This window comes from Camellia sinensis, chromosome 10 (assembly GCF_055761805.1).
Source record: "Camellia sinensis isolate YWXY chromosome 10, ASM5576180v1, whole genome shotgun sequence".
Taxonomy (NCBI): domain Eukaryota; kingdom Viridiplantae; phylum Streptophyta; class Magnoliopsida; order Ericales; family Theaceae; genus Camellia; species Camellia sinensis.
In genome coordinates this window covers 94,394,628-94,414,367 of record NC_138970.1, presented here as the reverse complement: position 1 = coordinate 94,414,367, position 19,740 = coordinate 94,394,628, and the positions used below count along the sequence as shown (strand labels likewise).

Genomic DNA, 19,740 nt, shown 5'->3' with positions numbered 1-19,740 from the left:
TCCTACTCTTCCTTAGCTTCATTCATTCTTTTGGTCAAATCCTTCTTTTTTCATCTGAGCCCTCATATGTCAATCTTCTTGTCCTAGTCCCATAGCTTCTCCTCCTAATTCACTTGTTTCACCTGTTCCAATCATTTCCACTCCTCTAGGCCTATTACTGTAGCTCCTACTATAGCCCTTTCTACTATTTTATCTCCTATTTCATCTCTAGTCCCATTGCCATATATTTTACTAGTCAATTCTTCTCAAGTTTTGGAATTCCCTTTTAATCTCTAGTTATTGATCTCAATTCTTTTTATTTTCCCTATGCTTTAACTGCAATAATCATCCTATGATCACTAGATTTAAATGCAGTCTCTTATGGTTGCTCATACTCCTTCTCATTCTTCTTCTTCTTCTCTTGATCTTGCTCTGGTGGAATCCAATTCCTTCTATGAGGATATTAAAACTCCAGCTTGGTCTGCAGCCATTAATGAGGAATATCAAGCTTTACAAAAGCAAAAGACTTGGATTTTAGTTCCTTTTCTATCCGATAAGCAAGCCATTGGTTGTAAGTGGGTGTTTTGTCTTAAGAAGAATTTTGATGGTTCAAGTACTCATCATAAGGCTTGTCTTGTTGCTAAGGGTTATTTGCAAAAGGAAGGCATATCATGAAATATTCAACCCAATGGCTAAGCATCCCACCATTAGAGTGTTTCTTAGTCTTTCTCCTCATTAAAATTGGCAAATCAAATAATTGGACATTTCCAATGCCTTTTTTCATGGTGTTTTTGAAGAAGAGATGGTTCACCCTGAAGGTTTTAAAGACTTTGTTCATCTTTCTCATAGGTGCAAGTTGTTAAAAGCCCTGTATGGTCTTAAATTGGCTACAAGGGCCTGGTATTCAACCTTCTCCTCATTCATCTGTCCACTGGTTTTACAAATAACCATCGTGATTTTTCCTTGTTTATTCATCGTATCACACTATTGCTAGTCTATATGGATGAAATTTTTATTTTTGGCAATGATTTAGCTCAAATTGCAACTCTTATTAAGCATATGCGCTCTATTTTCTCCGTGAAAGAGTTATGAAATATTTCTTATTTCTATCTCAACATAAGTATGCTTTAGAAATTTTTGCTAAAGCAAGAATGTCCAACTGTGAATCTTACTCTTCTCTCATGGCTTCCAATTCTTCACCTCCTTTTGAGATACTCATCTCCTTTTCTCAACCATCTCTCTATCACAGCCTAGTTGGAGCTTTGCAATACCTTACCATAACTAGGATTGATTATTAAATATTTTTTTTAGACAATTGTGAGTTTTAACAGTGTGAAAGTTGTAATCTTAATGCAAAAATCAAATGCACACATAAAGATATGAGATTTATTCCAAAAGTAAAATTTATGTCCACAGACATTGATGTTATATTATAATAAAAAAGATTTATAAACGAGATAAAAAAGATAGTTGTCCCAACCATATATAAGTAATATTAAGATCAACACTATCCAACATGTATTAAAACAAAGATAAATGAGGAGCACAGTCTCATAATATTAGAACTATATATATTATTGGTTAATTAATAATGTTCAGTAGTTATCAGGTTCACATTAGCTAACATGTATTAACACAATGATAAATGAGTAGCACAAATCATTTGTCATCTTTTGTCTCATATCTATTGTATATTGGTTATATCATCGAAATCAGTTATTAAAAAGTATGGGTTAAATATTGAAATATAAAGTGAGTCATAAATGAGAAACTAAAATTGGAACACAAAGATTAAGAAATTTTGGTAGTAAAAAATTTAGCCACTTATTAATAATTGAAAATTGTGTGGAAACTAGGCAAACTTTCAGCAACAAATTGTTGGGCACTTTACAGGGCCAAGTTGGGTCATGCGAAATGGTGCCCAAACTCATCTGTGAGCTAGCTTCAGTGGATTTCTTTTAACATGCTGAATCGAGCCAACTTAGTACTAAAAACAAATAAAATCTCATCCAACGGGTCTACCCAAACAGGCTAATGAGCCGGCTCGCATCCTAAGCGCAATGAGCCGATATTCAGGCTTTTGAACTTTTATTTTTTTTCTTTATTTTTTTATATTTTTTGTTGGGCTTGCAGGCCAAGCTTCAACACCTTAGCCCAGGTTTAACCCAAATCTTATTAGGAAGGGCAAAAGTTCAATAGGATTGAGGTCAAGTCGTAAGCCTTTAGAATAAATAATGACCTTTTTGCAGCAATGAGGTTTACTTAAATTACAAATTATCCCTTGTAATTTTAGAAATTACATTATGCTCCCTAAGGTTTCTAATTTATAACAAATAGGTCCTTTTATTAATAAATCATTAAGTTAAGTTAATTAACAGCTTTTAATAATGTTAAAATTTTATTTCAATTAATAATTTAGATAATTTTATTATTGTATAGGTGAACAGTTAGAAATTTCACTTTTTCAATTAATTCTGTTAAATAAAAAATTATGATAGGGAGGTATTTGTAATTTTTCAAACCACAAGGAGCAATTCGTATTTTAAGTAAAATTAAGGGGTGTATTTGTAATTTACCCTAAATTTTTTAAATCTGTAATTATTTTTATAGTTGATTTCCTTTAGGATTAGGATTAACTATTTTGTTGGACTTATTGCTTCAAAAGGATCTTGAAATGAAGCATCCATACATATTTTGTTGAGATTTTTATATCATATCCTATCACTGCACATGGAGACACCAAAAAAATGAGAAAATATCATTTCACCCCTCATACGTTTATGTATTTTTTAATTTGATCCGCAGATTTCGATTAATATCAATTTATACCTAGACTTCTGAAATTTTGATCAAATTGGCCATTGCCGCCACATTTCATCTACAATTGGACGAAATGTGCTGACGTGGAGGGCGAATTGATTTTTAAGGTATAGTTTGGAAGGCAAATTGATTTTTAATTTGAGGGAAAATTTGATTTTTAATTTATAGTTTGGGGGTAAAATAATTTCAAATGAATTTTGGTGTCACGTCAGCACATTTCATTCAATAGTCTGGCTAAGTAACTCGAATAACTTGTGGCTTGAATGGCTCGAGGTGCCAAAACGACGTCATTTTGGCACATTTTTTTTTATTTACTTCTTATTTCGTTACTTTTCTATTTGTTTTCTCTCTGAAATAGAAAGAAGAAGGAGAAAATAAGGAGAGGAGGAAGAACAAAGAAAGACAAAAGAGAGAGGAAGAGAGAAGATGGAGGGGGATCAGAAAGAGAGAGAAGAGAGAGGGGGAATAGATAAAGAGAGAGAGAGAGAGAGAAGAGGAAGGAACAAAGAGAGATAGAGAGAATCGGAATTTCCTCCCACTGGTGCCGCCATCACCTTTGCAAACTGTAACGCCCCAACCTTTCACATGTCATCGATATTGTCCGCTTTGGGCCACGCCCGCACAGATTTGTTTTTCCCAGTGGGCCACGCTCGCACAGATTTGTTTTTTCCAATGGGTCACCCATCCTAGAACTACTCCAGCCTAAGCATGCTTAATTGGGAGTTCTATTAGGGATTTCACCACCCGAGAAAAGGCCTAGATATTATATAAGGGTTCAGATTTTACTTTTATAGCCTAGGAACTCCCCTTTCATTCCCGATGTGGGACACTGGGACCATACAATCCACAACCCTTAGAGGTACAGGTCCTTGTGTAGTAGCCTGCCAGCTCACAAGCCCGCCCACATGTACCAAGAGACATTAGGTGTCCACACTCGGTACTCCGGAGAGTCGGCTCTGATACCATTTGTAACGTCCCAACCTTTCACATGTCATCGATATTGTCCGCTTTGGGCCACGCTCGCACGGATTTGTTCTTCCTAGTGGGTCACCAATCCCAGAACTACTCTAGCCTAAACACGCTTAATTGAGGAGTTCTACTAGGAATTTCACCACCTAGGAAAAGGACTCGATACTATATAAGGGTTCAGATTTTTACTTTTATAACCTAGGAACTCCCTCTCCATTCTCGATGTGGGACATCGAGACCTTACACAAACCTTCCACCCACCAGCGTAGCCATCACTGTCGCTCATTGCCATCACTGTTGCAAATATCTCAACCCACTGACGCTGCCATCACCGTCGTCCATTGCGACCCTTCTCTATGTGTATACATAGATCTGTGTATACACACATAGATTTGTATATATATCTCTCTCTCTGTTTCCCCTCTCTTCTTTTCTTTTTCTCTCTTCCTCCCTCTTCTCTTTGTTCCTCCTCTCTTTCTTTTCTCGCGTCTCTATTTTAAAAAGAAAAAAGAGGGGAAAAAATGCCTAAACCGCAAAACGATGTCGTTTTGGCATTCGGGGCACTCGAGCCTCTGAAATTTCGAGTTATGAAACAATTTTATTTCGTCTAATTATAGACAGAATGTGACAGCAAGGGCCAAATTGATCAAAATTTTGAAAAGTTTATGTGAAAATTGATATTAATCGAAATTTGAGGGTCAAATTGAAAAATACATGAAAATTTTGGGAGCAAAATGATATTACCTCTAAAACACACACTAAAAAACACATTTTTGCATTTCTTTTCCTTTTAACAAATTTTGATATTTAGTTAAAATATCATTGGGTGCAGAAAGCCAAATTTCATTAACTCGCACAATGAAAATTCACTGAGACACAGTGCAATTTCATTGTGCAATGGAAAATTTCATTGTGTATTTTATTATGTTTGTATTTCACTATGTGACTTTGAATTTACATATTTTTTAACAAAGAAATGAATGAGAGAGAAATAAAGAAAGAAAAAGATAAAGAGAAACCAATACAAATCTGGACCATAGAAGCAGACGAAGAAGAAATGAGGTGGCGTTGGTGGTAGAATGTTTGAAATGAAGGTGATAGAGATTATACGTGAACAATGTCGTAAGGCAGTAGTCGTTGTATGAGGTCATTGAAGTCAAGTGAAGGTGATGGTGCATAAACAATCTGATGAAGAAATCGGTGATAATGACAATGGTGGTTGTGATTTGCCAATGGTAGTGTCGTTCAAAATCTAAGATGACATGTGGGGGAGAGAGAGAGAGAGAGAGAGGGGCTAAGCGAACTTTTTGTGTACTAGAACTCTAACAAAAACTTATAGAGTGGTTATTCATAATTTTCAGTAATAATATCATCATCTCCATGCATATGTATAGAAAATTTAACTTCATATGTTGTTAAAATTTTGGAAAGATTATTTCTACTTTACTCTTTGTTCAAAATAATTTATTATTTTACCTTTTTGTAGGGAAATATAGATAAATGAAAATTGAAAAATTAATTTCAAATTAGTAGAAATTTTGCAGTTAGTTGCACTAGAAACACAACTCACTTAAACTCCACTAATTTACAAGTATTTATATGATATTTTCTCATTTTCTTATATATTTATTTTTATTGGACTTTTGTTCCACAAATAAAGGTGCGCACAAGTTGATTTCGGTTGGTTTTGTGAAAAATTCATAAACAAATTTAATTTTGACATATTGAGAATTTTTCAATCCGGCACCAACTTATTCTTAAAATTGACAAGTTAGTTTAATATTTTGACTATTTTAAGCCAATAGTTTGAGTAAGTTGCACAAGTAGAAATACAAAATAAATAAATAAAAGTCACTTAATATACAACCTTGGTTTTTTCATTTTTGTTTTTGTGTTTTCTTTTAAAAATTATGATTTATTCTAAATATTGACCAAAAAAAAAAAAAACTCACAAATTAATCGAATATACGATATTATTCAAAATTACATTTTACAAAGTAATAAGCAAAATAATCAAATTAAGAAAAATTATACAATGAAAATGATAGGTGCCACCCGACTACTAGCATTAGAATTTTAAAAAGCTCAGTATAAAATAATTTTGCATTTATGTAAGCGGGTTATAGGTAAATTGATAAATTTTATGTTTTGTTTGGTAAGATGGTTGAAACTAAAAAGATAAAATAAGTTAAAAAATTAATAAGATAAAATGTCACATTCAGCCTATAATTATTTTATTTTTTCTTTTACAAAACTATAAAAAAAAAAGTCAAAAGTTCATTTCAAACGAAACTTTTTTGACTATGCTAAAATAGTAAAAAAACTAACAAATCAAGTTAAAAAAATTCTTCCCAAGCGAAGGCTTAATCAATTTGCCAATGTTTATCCACACCAATCTCAACAAATTTTGAGTTAAATTATAACTTAAAAGCTACTTTTCTATTTTAGCTAGTATTTTTGGTATATACATAGTATATTAGACTCTCTATTTTAAAATTAAATTTTGTAAAATATTTATTTTGTATTGTTAAAATGTAGACAAAGTAGTATAGGAGAAGTTAATTTTGTATTGTTATATATGTGCAGTTTTATATTTAAAAATAAATAAATTTGTGCCCAATAGCGGTTGTGTGGCCGGACATCCAAAGTACATAGGATATATCTATGCAATTTTATATTCCTAAAAGAAAATAGAAAAAAAAAATGTGCAACAACCGGTCGTCTGACAGGATGTGACATCACCCTTATGAATAAATAATAAAACATTGTATAACCTCTAAATAATATATCGCTATGTGTAACGATGTCATGTAGCAAAATTAATCAAAAATTAGTTTAAAATAATTTGTTAAGACTAACACAATAAGAATTTTATAATTTATTACTTATATTTAACCAAAATCCAGTGGAACAGTGGAACCTCGGATCAACCCGAATCCGATGCGTGGCGTTGGTTTGGGGCTCCGATCCGAACAAGGTTTGGTTTGGTGTGCCTCTAAAACCCAAACCCCCAGCTTCAGTTCCGAGAGATACAGAGAGAACAAAAACACACGTCTCATGGCTTTTCTTTTCCAGAAATTTCAAGAGGTACTCTCTCTCTCTCTCTCTCTCTCTCTCTATATATATATATATATATATGAATGCTTTACAAATTTGCTGTTAATTTTATTTGATTATTGATATATATCTATGATTCTTTCTGGACAATGCTTGCAATTGATTGAAATTGCTTCTAATTCATTTCTCTTTCTCTTTCTGTTTGGTTGAACTACTCATTTTACATTCAAAACTAGTTTAATTGGCATACCCACACATAACTATGAACATCCAAATTAAGGGTTTATTATTATATTTGTTCGTAATGTAAATCGGATATTTACCGACCCCCCAATTTGTTTGCGACAAGGATTGGACTTAGGGCCTGGCAAATGAACGATGTACTTACAAATTTACTACTTTTATTTTCGTACAAAAATATTTCCGCGGAGCTTTTCAAGCTAATTTCTCAATTTTTTTTTAACCCAAGTACAATAGAAAGAGTGACTAGTTATTATGCTGTATTTCATGGTTTTAATCTCTTTGGATTGAGGTCCCTTCCTTTTTATGTGCCTATGGTGGTGTGCATTGAGTGGAAAAGTAATGTTAGTATTTTCTTTGCTTCAATTTGTTAAAATTTATTTGGGGTAAGTAGATTAAAATGGTTTTGTTTTGAGGAAAACTAGAGGCAACTATAAGTTGGTTGAACTGCTGTTACTTCAAAATTATATAACATTACAATTAACAGTGCCACCAAACCACCTCCAACCATTTTTCATTACTTCCCCGTCCACTGCACCCAACCACCTCCAACTGCTTCTGCTATTCATTATCCATGGCTAACAGTGCCATTGCCAACACCCATTGTCACAACACTGCCATCATCCACCAACAAATTCCACGACAACAACCACAACAATGCAACACCGTTGTTAGTGGAAATTGTGTAAAACCTATGGCTACCTCCAATTCCTATCATTACCAAAGGAATCCCCAAATTGATTGAGGTAGAAGAGGAATTTGAGGATGTGAGCATGCTGTATCGTGTGAGGGAAAGTGGTGGCCCAATAATTCAACTTTAAACATAGCAAATCTTACATCACTGAAGCATTACATCAAAGTTTCAAACAACTTGTAAGTATTTGTGAGTAAGATTTGCGACAAGGGGTTGCCACTGTCCTCCCCTCCAACCCTTAACTGCTAACTCCCACCTTTCCATACCACCCCTCATCCTTCATTCACCCTCCCCTGCCACCCCCAATCCTCTTCCACTCTCCATGCAACCCCTATCCTCTACCATCACTCATCCATCCTCCCTTGCGATCCCCACCCCCATTCCACCCTCAACCAACACTGAATCGATCATCAAACCACTACATTCACCATTGTAGCCATCCTACAAACAACCACAAGTTTTAACAGATAAAAAATTGATCAACAAACCATTTTAGAGAGACACAACCCCTAGCACAACAACGCAACAATCCCTCAATCGTAGCAACCAATACACCTCCACCTAACAACATTGCAAGCCATCGCTGGCCTCACCCCTCTTTTCATTCTTTGTTTTCTTCCATCATAACACATCTCATTATTTTTAGGGTTGGGAATTAGGTTTAGGTTTGGGTTATTAAGGTTAAAATTGGTATTTTTGAAATTTTTGATGATAATGTCATCAAAATTCGTTAGTTGATTGTGGGTTAATAGGGGGTATTGTAATGAGATTTGGAACCTTAAAGAGCGGAATGTAATTTTCAAAATGTGAGGGAATCAATTGTATATTTCATAAACCTGGTGGATATATTTACCGAAAATTTTATAAGTTTATGGTAAAAAATGAAGATTTTTACTTGCTTTTGAAAAATAAAATTGGTTTAACCTTTGGCTAGGTTTTTAACGTGATATGTTTTGCACCAAAAGATTCTAAAGAGAAGGAGTTTATATATTTTAATCGCACATGCACCTTTTTATTAAAGGTTCTTTTGTGGAAGTAGACCACACTATCCACTTGGTTTGTTAATCAATTGTCTTCATTACATTCAAGGGGGTTTTACTCATTAGAAGTGGGTGGTTTTTTCGAAGAATCCATATTTGAGATGATACATAAATAGTGGAGCAGCTTGAGCTTCCATACTTTAATTTGACATTACCTCTTATTCACTTCCCGCCACTGTCAATTAACCTTACTCATTGTTGCACCTTTATCTCCAATGTTATTTATTTATTTATTTTTTAATATAAATTTATGGTTACATGTGGGACAAAGAGTTATATAGAGTATGCTCAATACAACTGCTTTAGATGTCTTTAAGTCAAGATTTTGAATACTTGTGTTATATTTAGGCATGTTTTGGGAGTTTTCCTCTTGGAGTATTGAAGTTATTAAGATCTATTGATGATCAACCAATGCTTTGTTTTTTTCCCCCCACTAAAACTGTCTGACAAAATTTTATATGTGGTTTAAATGTTCTAGTACTAAAATAACTATATTGCCACTTGGTTCTCTGAATTTATCTTGATTGCATTCAATGGAAATAGCAGAAGATTACATAATTATATCTGTTTGTGTGTCTGTATCAAATTTTAATCACTGTAGTCTGTACCTAGCTTGGTCATCTGGTGAATTTATACCTATATTATTTGCTGTGGAACTCCCAATGATTTTGAGTAACTTTTAATGCTGGAATCTGATTATCATGAATTTTCAGCACAGCTGTACCTGATACAAAACCGTTAAAACCTGCTGAGTTGTCTTAGAGTCTGAAGAATCTCATAGGTGCACTCTTGAGCTCAAACCGTCTCAAATTCCGCATAAGGACGCTGACCAAGGTTTTTTCATAGATGATCAAGCCGATGTTGGTACTGTAATAGCATTCTACCCTGGAATAATTTACTCTCCAGCTTACTACCGTTATATTCCTGGATATCCAAGAGTCGATACGCACAACCCGTACTTGATCACAAGGTACGACGGAACTGTTATCAATGCACAGCCTTGGGGTGTTGAGGGTGAAATCCGTGAAGTGTGGGACCTCTCGAGTGTTATTAAATCTAGGCCAAATGTGAAAGATGATGCTAATAATAAAGGTTCTGACCAAATTTGGAAGATGCTCAATAAACCTTTGCAAGCCACACGAGTGGCCAGTAGTGGCGATGTGTTGGAGCGGAGAAAGCCACTAGTTTTTGCCCATTTTGCGAACCACCCTGCAAAAGAGATGGTCCCAAATGTAATGGTTTGCCCTTATGATTTTTCGTTAACTGAGAAGGATATGAGAACCTATATACCAAACATAAAGTTTGGAAGTGGAGAGGAAGCGAAGATGAAGAGGTTTGGAAGTTTTTGGTTTAAATCTTGGGGATCTAGCAACGGTGAATCAGATGTTCTGGTTCTTAAGGCTCTTGTCCTTGTGGCCACCAGGCCACTTTGTGATGAAGAGCTGCTCTTGAACTACAGGTTAAGCAACTCAAAGCGGCGACAATCCTGGTGTACTCCAGTAGATGAGGAAGAGGATTGGAGAAGGTGGAGCTGAATTAGAGAATTGGATATTGAAACAACTTCTTCTTGTTCTTCTTTTATTTTTATTTTGAATTCAGGTTTACAACCATATGCCATTGTGGCATTACATGATCATTTCTTTAGTAGCTGTCTCACTTGAGTTTCTTTGTTCCTTGGACCTTTTCCTCTCTTTTTGGATGTCATTATAAAGCTTTTTCAAAGCTGCAATTTTACCTTTTTGATTGTAACCTAACAGTGAAGTGGACTATGCTAAAATCATCATGTTGACATTCTTCTCTCTCTGTCTCTCTCTCACACACACACACGGCATGGTGAAAATATTATCAGGCCAAATTTATAAGTGGAAGCATGCTCTGAATTATGGTTGCTTGTAATTTGAAGCATATTTCCTAGAAGTGAACTCAAAGTAATATATTTATCGCATATATTGGTTGATTTTAAAAGGCTGAGTGTTATGATCCTACGTCCCTTAAGAGTTGGTTTGATCATGTGAATATAAGCTCTTAGGTATCCTCTCCTTGCAAGCTAGTTTTCAAGGATTAATTCTACTTATGGATTTTTATTATTTGGTATAAAATTTGGCTACAATGTCGAGTATAGGATCATGAGTTACTGTTTAATGATTCAAGCCTCAGAGGGGGTAACCTATATGCTAATAGAGAGGGTGAACCATAGGCTAGATGAAGACACTAGTATTGTAACAGTACCAACACACTTTTTACAAGTACACAAGCTAAATCTAAGCATAAACTTCTGTGTATGGTGAGGTATGGGGAGCTTGAGTTTCAACACATCTTGGAGAGACTTTGGAGATGACTTTTTTTTTTTTCTTGAAACACCATACAAAGTGAGTACTAAACTTTTTCAGTGGTTAGATTTATGATTGTGATTACAATATTTTTTTTTAGTTATATTAGTGAGTAAAATATTTAAATGTAAAAAGTAAAAAAGGTAAAATTAAAAATTTAACCATTTCAACTGCTTATATAAATCAATCAGTTATATAAATCAGTCAACTCTATTGAATTTAGTACATTATCAAATAACCTTTAATTCTTAATATTCAGTTTTATCAAATATCACCTAAGACAAGTTTGATATGTAAAAAATATTCAGTATTGGAAGAGTGTCACTTGGGGTGATTCAAGGAAAAGCAAATCAAGCAAGATTTCTTAGGGGGTTTTAACCACGTTAAAATGGGCTAATATATTGTTTGATCTCATATCCATTTTTTTTTATTAGTCCATCACAATAACAATGTAAAAGGGTTTAAAATTGAATGGAACAAGAGAATCATTAGGATTTGATTGAGCTTTTATCTGTATTTAGGCCCGTTTGAAGAGGGGTTCAAATAGTTACAAAAATTATTATAAGATGTCAAATTATTGTTTTACACATATATTAATTTATAAAATGTCAAAAAATCAACTCCAAAACAACCCCCTAGATTTAAACACCATTAGAAAATGCTGCCCTTAAATTATTTTTTAACTAAACTTTCTTATCAATAGAGACAAGGACAATGAATTTCACATATATTTATTAACATAAATTTATAATTTGTGTTAGTAATAAGAAAATTTGATTAAAAAAAAGCCTTGGGTAAATTATATTGCTAGTCTTGGTATTTTAACCCTTATGTCATGGTGGTCACTGTAATTTGAATTAATCATGAATTTTTGACTTTATCTCAAATTGGTCTAATTAATTTCAATTGTATGTATTTATTTTTTTTAAATGAAAAAAGCACACATGAGTAGGTGTTATGCTTTTAGAAATAAAATTATAAATTTAATTAATTCAATGACTCAATCTGAACCAACTCAATGATCATTTCTCATAAAAAATCCTAATCAGCTTGCTTGGTTAGGTTTTTCAAAAAACACTTTTCAGAAAATTCTACTTTCTTGTTTTTCGTATTTTTTTTATTTTTACTTAATTTTTTTAATATTTTAAGTAATTTTTTTTTTACTTTTTAGACATAGCTAACATAAATATACCTAAAAAGTAAAAAAATTATGAAAAACACCTTTTAAAAATTCACTAAATACCAAAAATACAAAAAAAAAAAAAACGAGAATTCAATACATTTTTTATATTTTTATGTATTTTTTACTTTTTTTATAAAAAAAATCGCAAAATTTTTTACATTTTAGATCCATCTAAGTAAGATGCATCTAAAAAGGTAAAAAAAAATGTTTAAAATTTAAAAAATATTCACCAAAAACAAAAAAAAATACGAAAATAAAAAAACTCAGTTTTCAAAAAACTTAATCCAAAAAACTCAAACCAAACACATTATCAATTGAACTAAATTATATAAAATCTAAAATTAAAAACTAAAACGATAGAAACCAAATGATACAAACATCAAAATATAAAAACTACGGTATAATTTGTCTAAAAATCTTTTATGTATAATTATTACCCAACTTCACAATACTTGAATAAAAACGATATACTACCTATGAAGAACACCGCAAACCAAAATTCAAAGATCTCCACATCTAAAACTATTATGAACAATCCCAAAAAAAAAAAAAAAAAAAAAAAACAAAAAAATTATGAACCCTACAATTAATTTTTAATTTAATTGTGAACCCTACAAAAAAATTATGATAACTATTTTTTATTTTTTATTTCTTAACCAAATTAATTTTTAATTTTTTAAAAGAATTTCTAAAAATCAAACCATACATAGCGTAAGAATCTTTTAATACGTCATTTCTTACGTTTGTAACTTATTTAATTATTTGTTAATTTTACGATATTTTTACCATCTGAAATCTGTTTGGTAATCATTTCGTTTTCAGTTTTTAATTTATATTTATAAAAATTTAAAAAATTATCATAAAAACTTGTTTGCTAATTTTTTTGGTTTATAAATGGTTGTTTTGGTTTGTAAATTTGAGGAAAAAGCGTAAATTCAAAAAATAAGTTTACGTTGGTTTTAAAACAGAAATTTAAAAATTTTACTAACAAATTTTTTTTTCAATTAATTTTTTTTTCAAATTATTTTTTTTCCAACTAATACTAACCGAGGGGGCAATTGGTAATGCTACTTTAAACCTTAGGGAGGGGATTGTAATTTCTAAAATATGAGGGGTGCCAATGTAATTTACCAACTGAGGGAAAAATTGGTATTTAAAAAAATTAAATTTCTGATGGAGGGAATTTGTAATGAAACTTTAAATCTCAGGAGGGGGATGTAATTTCCAAAAGATGAGTGGGGAAACTGTAATAAATATAAACCTCAGGAGGTGTCGGTGTAATTAACCCTAAAAAACACTGCAAATTAACACTGCAGTGTTTTTAGGAATTCTAAATAGAAAGATATTACGCTAACAGAGAATCATTGTATTTTTGGGAGTTAATTCCATTAAAAATAAAATAAAATCGGAAGGTTGATTTGAATTTTGACTTTTGTTTCGATGAGCCATGGTCCAAACGTTACCTTAATATTCAAAAAAAAAAAAAAAATGGACCATGACTCACATATTCAAGTGTACGGCCGGCCCTGAGGACAGGCAAGAGAGGCCTGCGCCTTGGGCCCCCAAATTTGGGTTTAAAATGGGGCCCCCAAATATAATTTTGTGTTTTAGCTATATATATATATAAAAAAAAAGTGGCACAAATACTATAGGCCCAATTGAATATGAGGCCCAAAAAAAATAAAAGAAACACAGTCCACAGATTGAATGGGTTAGCTTTATTATCCATTAAAAAGGATATGGTAGATAAATTTGATTATGTAAGCTTCATTAGTGATTTTGCAACTAAAAATGTGAGAGGGGTAATGTTTATGTGATAGTTGGTTCAATTGTAAACTGGATATTGCTAAACTATAAAGCAATAAGACCAGATTTTTATTTTTATTTTGAGTATTTGTAATGATTGCTTTCTATCTTAATATATGAAAGCAAATTTTTGTTTATAATTTTAATGATTATATGTGCAAGTAAATTTTTCTGTGGCTACAAACAAATAAAAAAGTTGTAACTTATTATTTTATCTATAAACATTTTTTTTTTCAATGTGAGAGGGGCCCCATTTCAGAAATTGGCCTTGGGCCCCCTAAATCTCAGGCCGACCCAATCAAATGCATGATACTAGAATGTCACAACTTTAGGTAACTTTAACATTGTAACTCTTTTGTTTAACTTAGATGAGTGTTGTTCGTTTGTTTTCATAGTTAGGTTGGATGGTAATGTTAGTAAGGAGATTGGTAGTGAGGGGACTAAAAAAATTATGTTTGCTTGTGATATATTTTAGTGAGGGAATTACCTATATGAAATACAATAAATATTTTTGGTGTTTTTGATATATTTTAATATTAAAAATTATATTTTATAAATATTTTTTGTACTATATTATTTTAATATATGTACATATCTATAACATGACGTAAACCAAACCCTCCCCTTCCTTCCCCTACACACACAAACACACGCCATGGGAAAATAGTCTTTTTCTAAGTTAATTTCCTCCCCAATTTTGAAACCCAACCCTTAGAGACCTTTGCTAATCCCCTCTTCCAAGGCCCATGCTAGTCCTAATAGACTACCACTCCCAAGCTCCACTTTTCAAACAAATATGATTTTAACACTCCTAACTCACTAATAATCCAATCCCAAACTGCTACCTCTTAAAACAAACAGAGCCTTAGAAGCTTGTTGGGAGTGTGTTATTTTTTTCTTTTTGCCCTTATTGAAATTAGTAGATTACACTGACCCCTCTTATAACGATTTTGGTTTAGACCCGACCCTTTACATGCTCTTAGATCCAAGATTCTGTACCTTTAATTGTTGTTTATACCCTTATCCTCTTGTTGTTTGTTGAGTTTGCTTGTTAGACTTGTTGGTTGTGTTTGAAACGGGTTGAGAGTTAGTTTTTCAATTGAGCTGTTGTCTATTTCACTTCTAGTTCACTCGGGCGATGTTTTGGTCGCTCGAGCAGTCTTTGAGATCTCTCAGTATTTTTGCAGGTCTGAAAAACTTTTGAAAATAGGGTGATCTTCGCTCAAGCAGTCTTTTGCAAGTCTAAACTTCTGGGAGGAGGTCATTGGACGTTGGAGCAGTGTTTTGGTCACTCAAGTGATGTCACCTATTGTGTCTGACGCTTGAGCGGTCTGTGCATATATTAGATCGGAAAAAAAGGATTTTTGTCACTATTTCACTTCTTCTCTCTCTATAAAACAATCCTAACCCTAATTCTCTCTCTCTCTCTCTCTCTCTCTCTCTCTCTCTTTCTCTCTCTAGTTCTTTTCAAAATACCTCAAATACTCCCTAATCCATTGATTTCTCCACCATAGTTCCTTGGAGAAAAAGGTAGAGCTCGTCGAAAGTTTCGTTTTAATTGAAGAAGATCTTGTTTTGGCTCTATCAAACTTCTACCCTTGCTCTTTTCCTTTTCTACTCTTAAGGTAGAGATTTTTTCAACCTTTGGTATGATTCTTAACTTAATTAATTTCTCTTTGAAAAGGTTTAGGATTTGATTTTGAAATGTAAAAAAAGGGGGGGTTTTCAAATAAATTCTTAAGAAAGGTTGTGGGAGTGTGTATATTGCTGGGTTGTGTTGAAATATTAGAATTTCCTTTCTTAAATGTGATTTTGAAAGTAAAGGAGGTTTTGTTTGAAAAATCATTGATGTTTGATTTATGAAAGAAAGGAAAAAGATGTTGGGTTTGAAAAGATAAGAAGTATGTAAATGTTGATGATGAGAGTGGAGTTAGATATATATTATCGCTCACATTTTGAAATTTATCAGATTATATCTATTGCGAATAATTATCTGTTGAGTAGAAATATCTATTTTGGGCTATTAGTAGAAGATAGCTTTGATTGTCGTATAAATTGCATGAGGATTAGGTAAATTGAAACTAATTACTCATACATCTTACATTGAGCATTGTTTCATACTTAAATATTGAAATTGTATTATTTTGAGAAAAATAGGTGTATACCTTGGTGAATCTGGTTAGGGAGTGCGGTTGTGGTTTACTATGTTAGCATGTGTGTCCTCGACGAGTTTGACTTGCATCTTAGCGAGTCCATTGAGTTGGCCATTTTATCTACTCGATTGCACAACCTACCTTGGTTAGTAGGGTTATGGAGGCACAATAGCATGATCACGAGGTAGAGACTATCTGGGGAAAGATCTCCAATGAGATAGTAGAGAAAGGTTTGAATGTTCATTCGGACTTGAGTGTGAGATATTTAGATTGCCTTTCTGTGCCAAAGTCTCGTAGAAAGGAGGTACTCTGAGAGTTTCATCATTCACGTCTTGCAGTAAACCTGGGAGGCACGAAGATGTACCACGATCATTGTCGCTAGTTTTGGTGGAAGGGGATGAATAAAGATATGGCTTTGTTTGTTTCGAGGTGCCTTGTTTGTCAACAAATGAACTCCGAGCACTAACAACCAGTGAATTTGTTACAATCCTTACCTGTAGCCGAATGGAAATAGGAGCATGTCACGATGGATTTTGTTGTAGGTCTTCCGAGGACTCAATTGGGGTAATAATGTCATGTGGGTAATTGTCGACCGATTAACCAAGCTTGCGCACTTCATACCTATGTACACGAGTGACTCAATGGACTTTCTTGTCGGGTTATTTATTAGAGACATAGTGCGACTTCACGGGGTCCCCATGACTATTGTTTTAGATAGAGATCCACATTTCACGGATCGATTGTGGTAGAGCCTATAGAGTGCTTTGGGCGCTAAGTTGACTTTTAGTACAATCTATAATCCTCAGACTGACGGGCAGTCTGAGCGCACTGTTGAAACTCTAGAGGACATGCTTTGTGCTTGTGTTCTCGATTTTAAGAGAATGTGGGAGAGGCATTTGCCTGTATTAAAGTTTGTCTATAATAATAGCTTTTAGGCGAGTATTAGAATGGCAATTTTTTAGGCCCTATATGGCTGATCATGTAGATCACCTATGTGTTGGGCCAATGTGCATGGCGTACTTGTGTTATGTCCGGAATTAGTCTGAAAACGACGAAGAAGGTTGCACTTATCCGTAAGAGGTTGGTTTCGGCTTAGAGTCATCAGAAGAGCTACGCTTACCAGAGGAGGAGACCCTTGTGTTTGAGGTGGGGGATCATGTGTTTCTTGAAATCTTGCCAAGGTGGGGTTTGATGAGATTTAAAAAGAGTGGGAAGTTGTCTCCAAGATTCATTGGGCCTTTTGAGATTCTAAAGCGAATCGGGGAGGTAGCTTATCGTTTAGCCTTACCGTTCCAACTTTTTAGGGTTCATGACATGTTTCATATCTGTATGCTTCGAAAGTACGAGCCTAATCCTTTGCATGTGTTAGATTGGCCCGATTTAGGGGTAGACGAGGATATCTCGTATGAGGAAAGACTAGTTCAGGTGTTAGATACTGGAGATCAAGTCTTGAAAGGCAAGACTAGTTCATTGGTTAAGGTGTTGTGGCGACACTATAGCATCGAGGAAACAACTTAAGAGCGTTAGGCCGACGTCCAAGAGAAATATCTGGCCTTGTTTGTTAATGTTTGACCTTTTTGTACTTGTTGTAATATGGGAGTATTTTGGAGATCAATATGTGTTGAGTTGAAATGTTATGTCTTTTATACTGTGGAGCATGAACTATTGTTGTCGTTGACGGATTATTTTGTTATCGTTATCTTGATTCAATTTTGGGGACGAAATTTCCTAAGGAGAGGAGATTATAGCGACCCAGTTTAAGACCCAGCCCTTTTGTACTATTCGATTTGGGATCTGGTGTTCATTGTTGTTGTTTATACTCCTTGTTGTCTTGTTGTTAATTGAAATTGGTTGTTTGGAGTTGTTGGATTTTGTATTGAATAGGTTGGGAGTTAGTGTTTCAAAGAAAATTCTGTCTATTTGTTGTTGAGTTCGCTTGAGCGGTCTTTCGTTTATCTCAGATTATGTGTTTGTAGTTTGAACTTCAGGAATGGGGTGTTCTTCACTTGAGCAGTCTTTCCTTCGCTCAAGCAGTCTCTTTGCAGGTCTGAAATTCTAAGAGGGAGTCATTCTTCGCTTAAGGTTCTGGGAATTTGGTTTCTTCACTGGAGCCATGGTTTGGTTACTCGAGCTGTCACGACCCAAACTCGCCCCTATAGGTTTAGTGCCGCAACTAGCCTGTAATCCTTAGATTACTAAAAGGCTCTGAACGAATTAAACAAAATACAAGGGCTAGTGGAAGCAAATACAAACATATAACGTCCATAGAGCTGTGTAGACATACATGAGACAGAAAAATTAAAACTTTATATACATATCAGTGACGTCATATTTACATTAGTCTTACGCCACCAAAACCCACATAAATACAACTTACAAAAACTTGTTCAATCAAACAGAAGAAAACAAAAACTTAAAACTTGATAATAGAATACGACCACATCAAAATGGGAATTTCCTCGGGAGGCATAGTGGCTGGCCGACACAAAAGAATTCAGGCAGCAGCTTAGGCCTGATCATGGGCCTAATCACCTACACACATAAATAATACGGTGAGCTGGAGCCCAGTGAATAATAACAGAGTAAAGGTTTTAATGAATGATGTCCATAACAAATTCAAAAATCAAAATTCAGATCATAAACAAATCCATATTCATATTCATATTCGTATTCAAAGTTCACATATTCCATATGATCATACGTGATACATCTATGAGCGCTAACAAATCCAATGACCCATAAAGGGATGGTCATAAAGGCATTCTGATGACCCATAAAAGGGACGGCCATAAAGGCATTTCGATGACTCATGTACACAGAGACGTTTCCGATGACCCATAAAGAGACGGCCATAAAGGCATTATGATGACCCAGAAAGGGACACATATCATATGATGTTAAGGATGCCACGAACACATTTTAGAAACTTGGATAATTATTCATTCATACAAAACACAGCATTTCCGAAAACCGAACATTACATATCATTAGAAAATATTTAAAGTTAAACATAACTATTGTAGCTCGACTTTTCCGCGTCCCCTTCTGGAAGAATGAGAAGCCCTACAGTTCAGACTCCTACGGTTCTGAATCCAATCTCACAAGTGCAATATGAAATTGATAAACACCAAAGAGTCTAAATCCGACAAATCTTTTTAAAAAATCAATTTTGAATAAAAAATGCAAAAATGGATTGCTTTGCCGGATATAGAGTCGCCACCTGAATATTTTATTTTGGGGAAATTTAGGAAACCCATGACTCGTGCCAAAGGACACGTGTCCGTCATCACCAAGGTTGTCTCGATTCTAGAACTTAGGTACGAGAGGGGAAGGTCATGAATTGGGCACCCCCTCTCGCCTGATCAAAGATCGGCCTCTACTAATCATGATATGATTCTTATATACATTATATGCTCTTGTTCCGGTTTATTAGGCTAGCATTTACTATGTGATATGCACACACAAGTAT

At 33.9% G+C, this 19,740-nt stretch overlaps 1 protein-coding gene across 1 annotated transcript; it reads left to right on the top strand.

Annotated features, from left to right (window-relative positions):
- Nucleotides 1-348: 348 nt before the first annotated feature.
- On the top strand, nucleotides 349-10,590 carry LOC114278809 (uncharacterized). Its single transcript, XM_082890254.1, has 2 exons — nucleotides 349-550; nucleotides 9,553-10,590. Exons 1-2 carry the CDS (start codon nucleotides 349-351, stop codon nucleotides 10,332-10,334), a joined length of 984 nt encoding a protein of 327 aa, XP_082746380.1. The 3' UTR covers nucleotides 10,335-10,590.
- The last annotated feature ends 9,150 nt before the right edge of the window (nucleotides 10,591-19,740 follow it).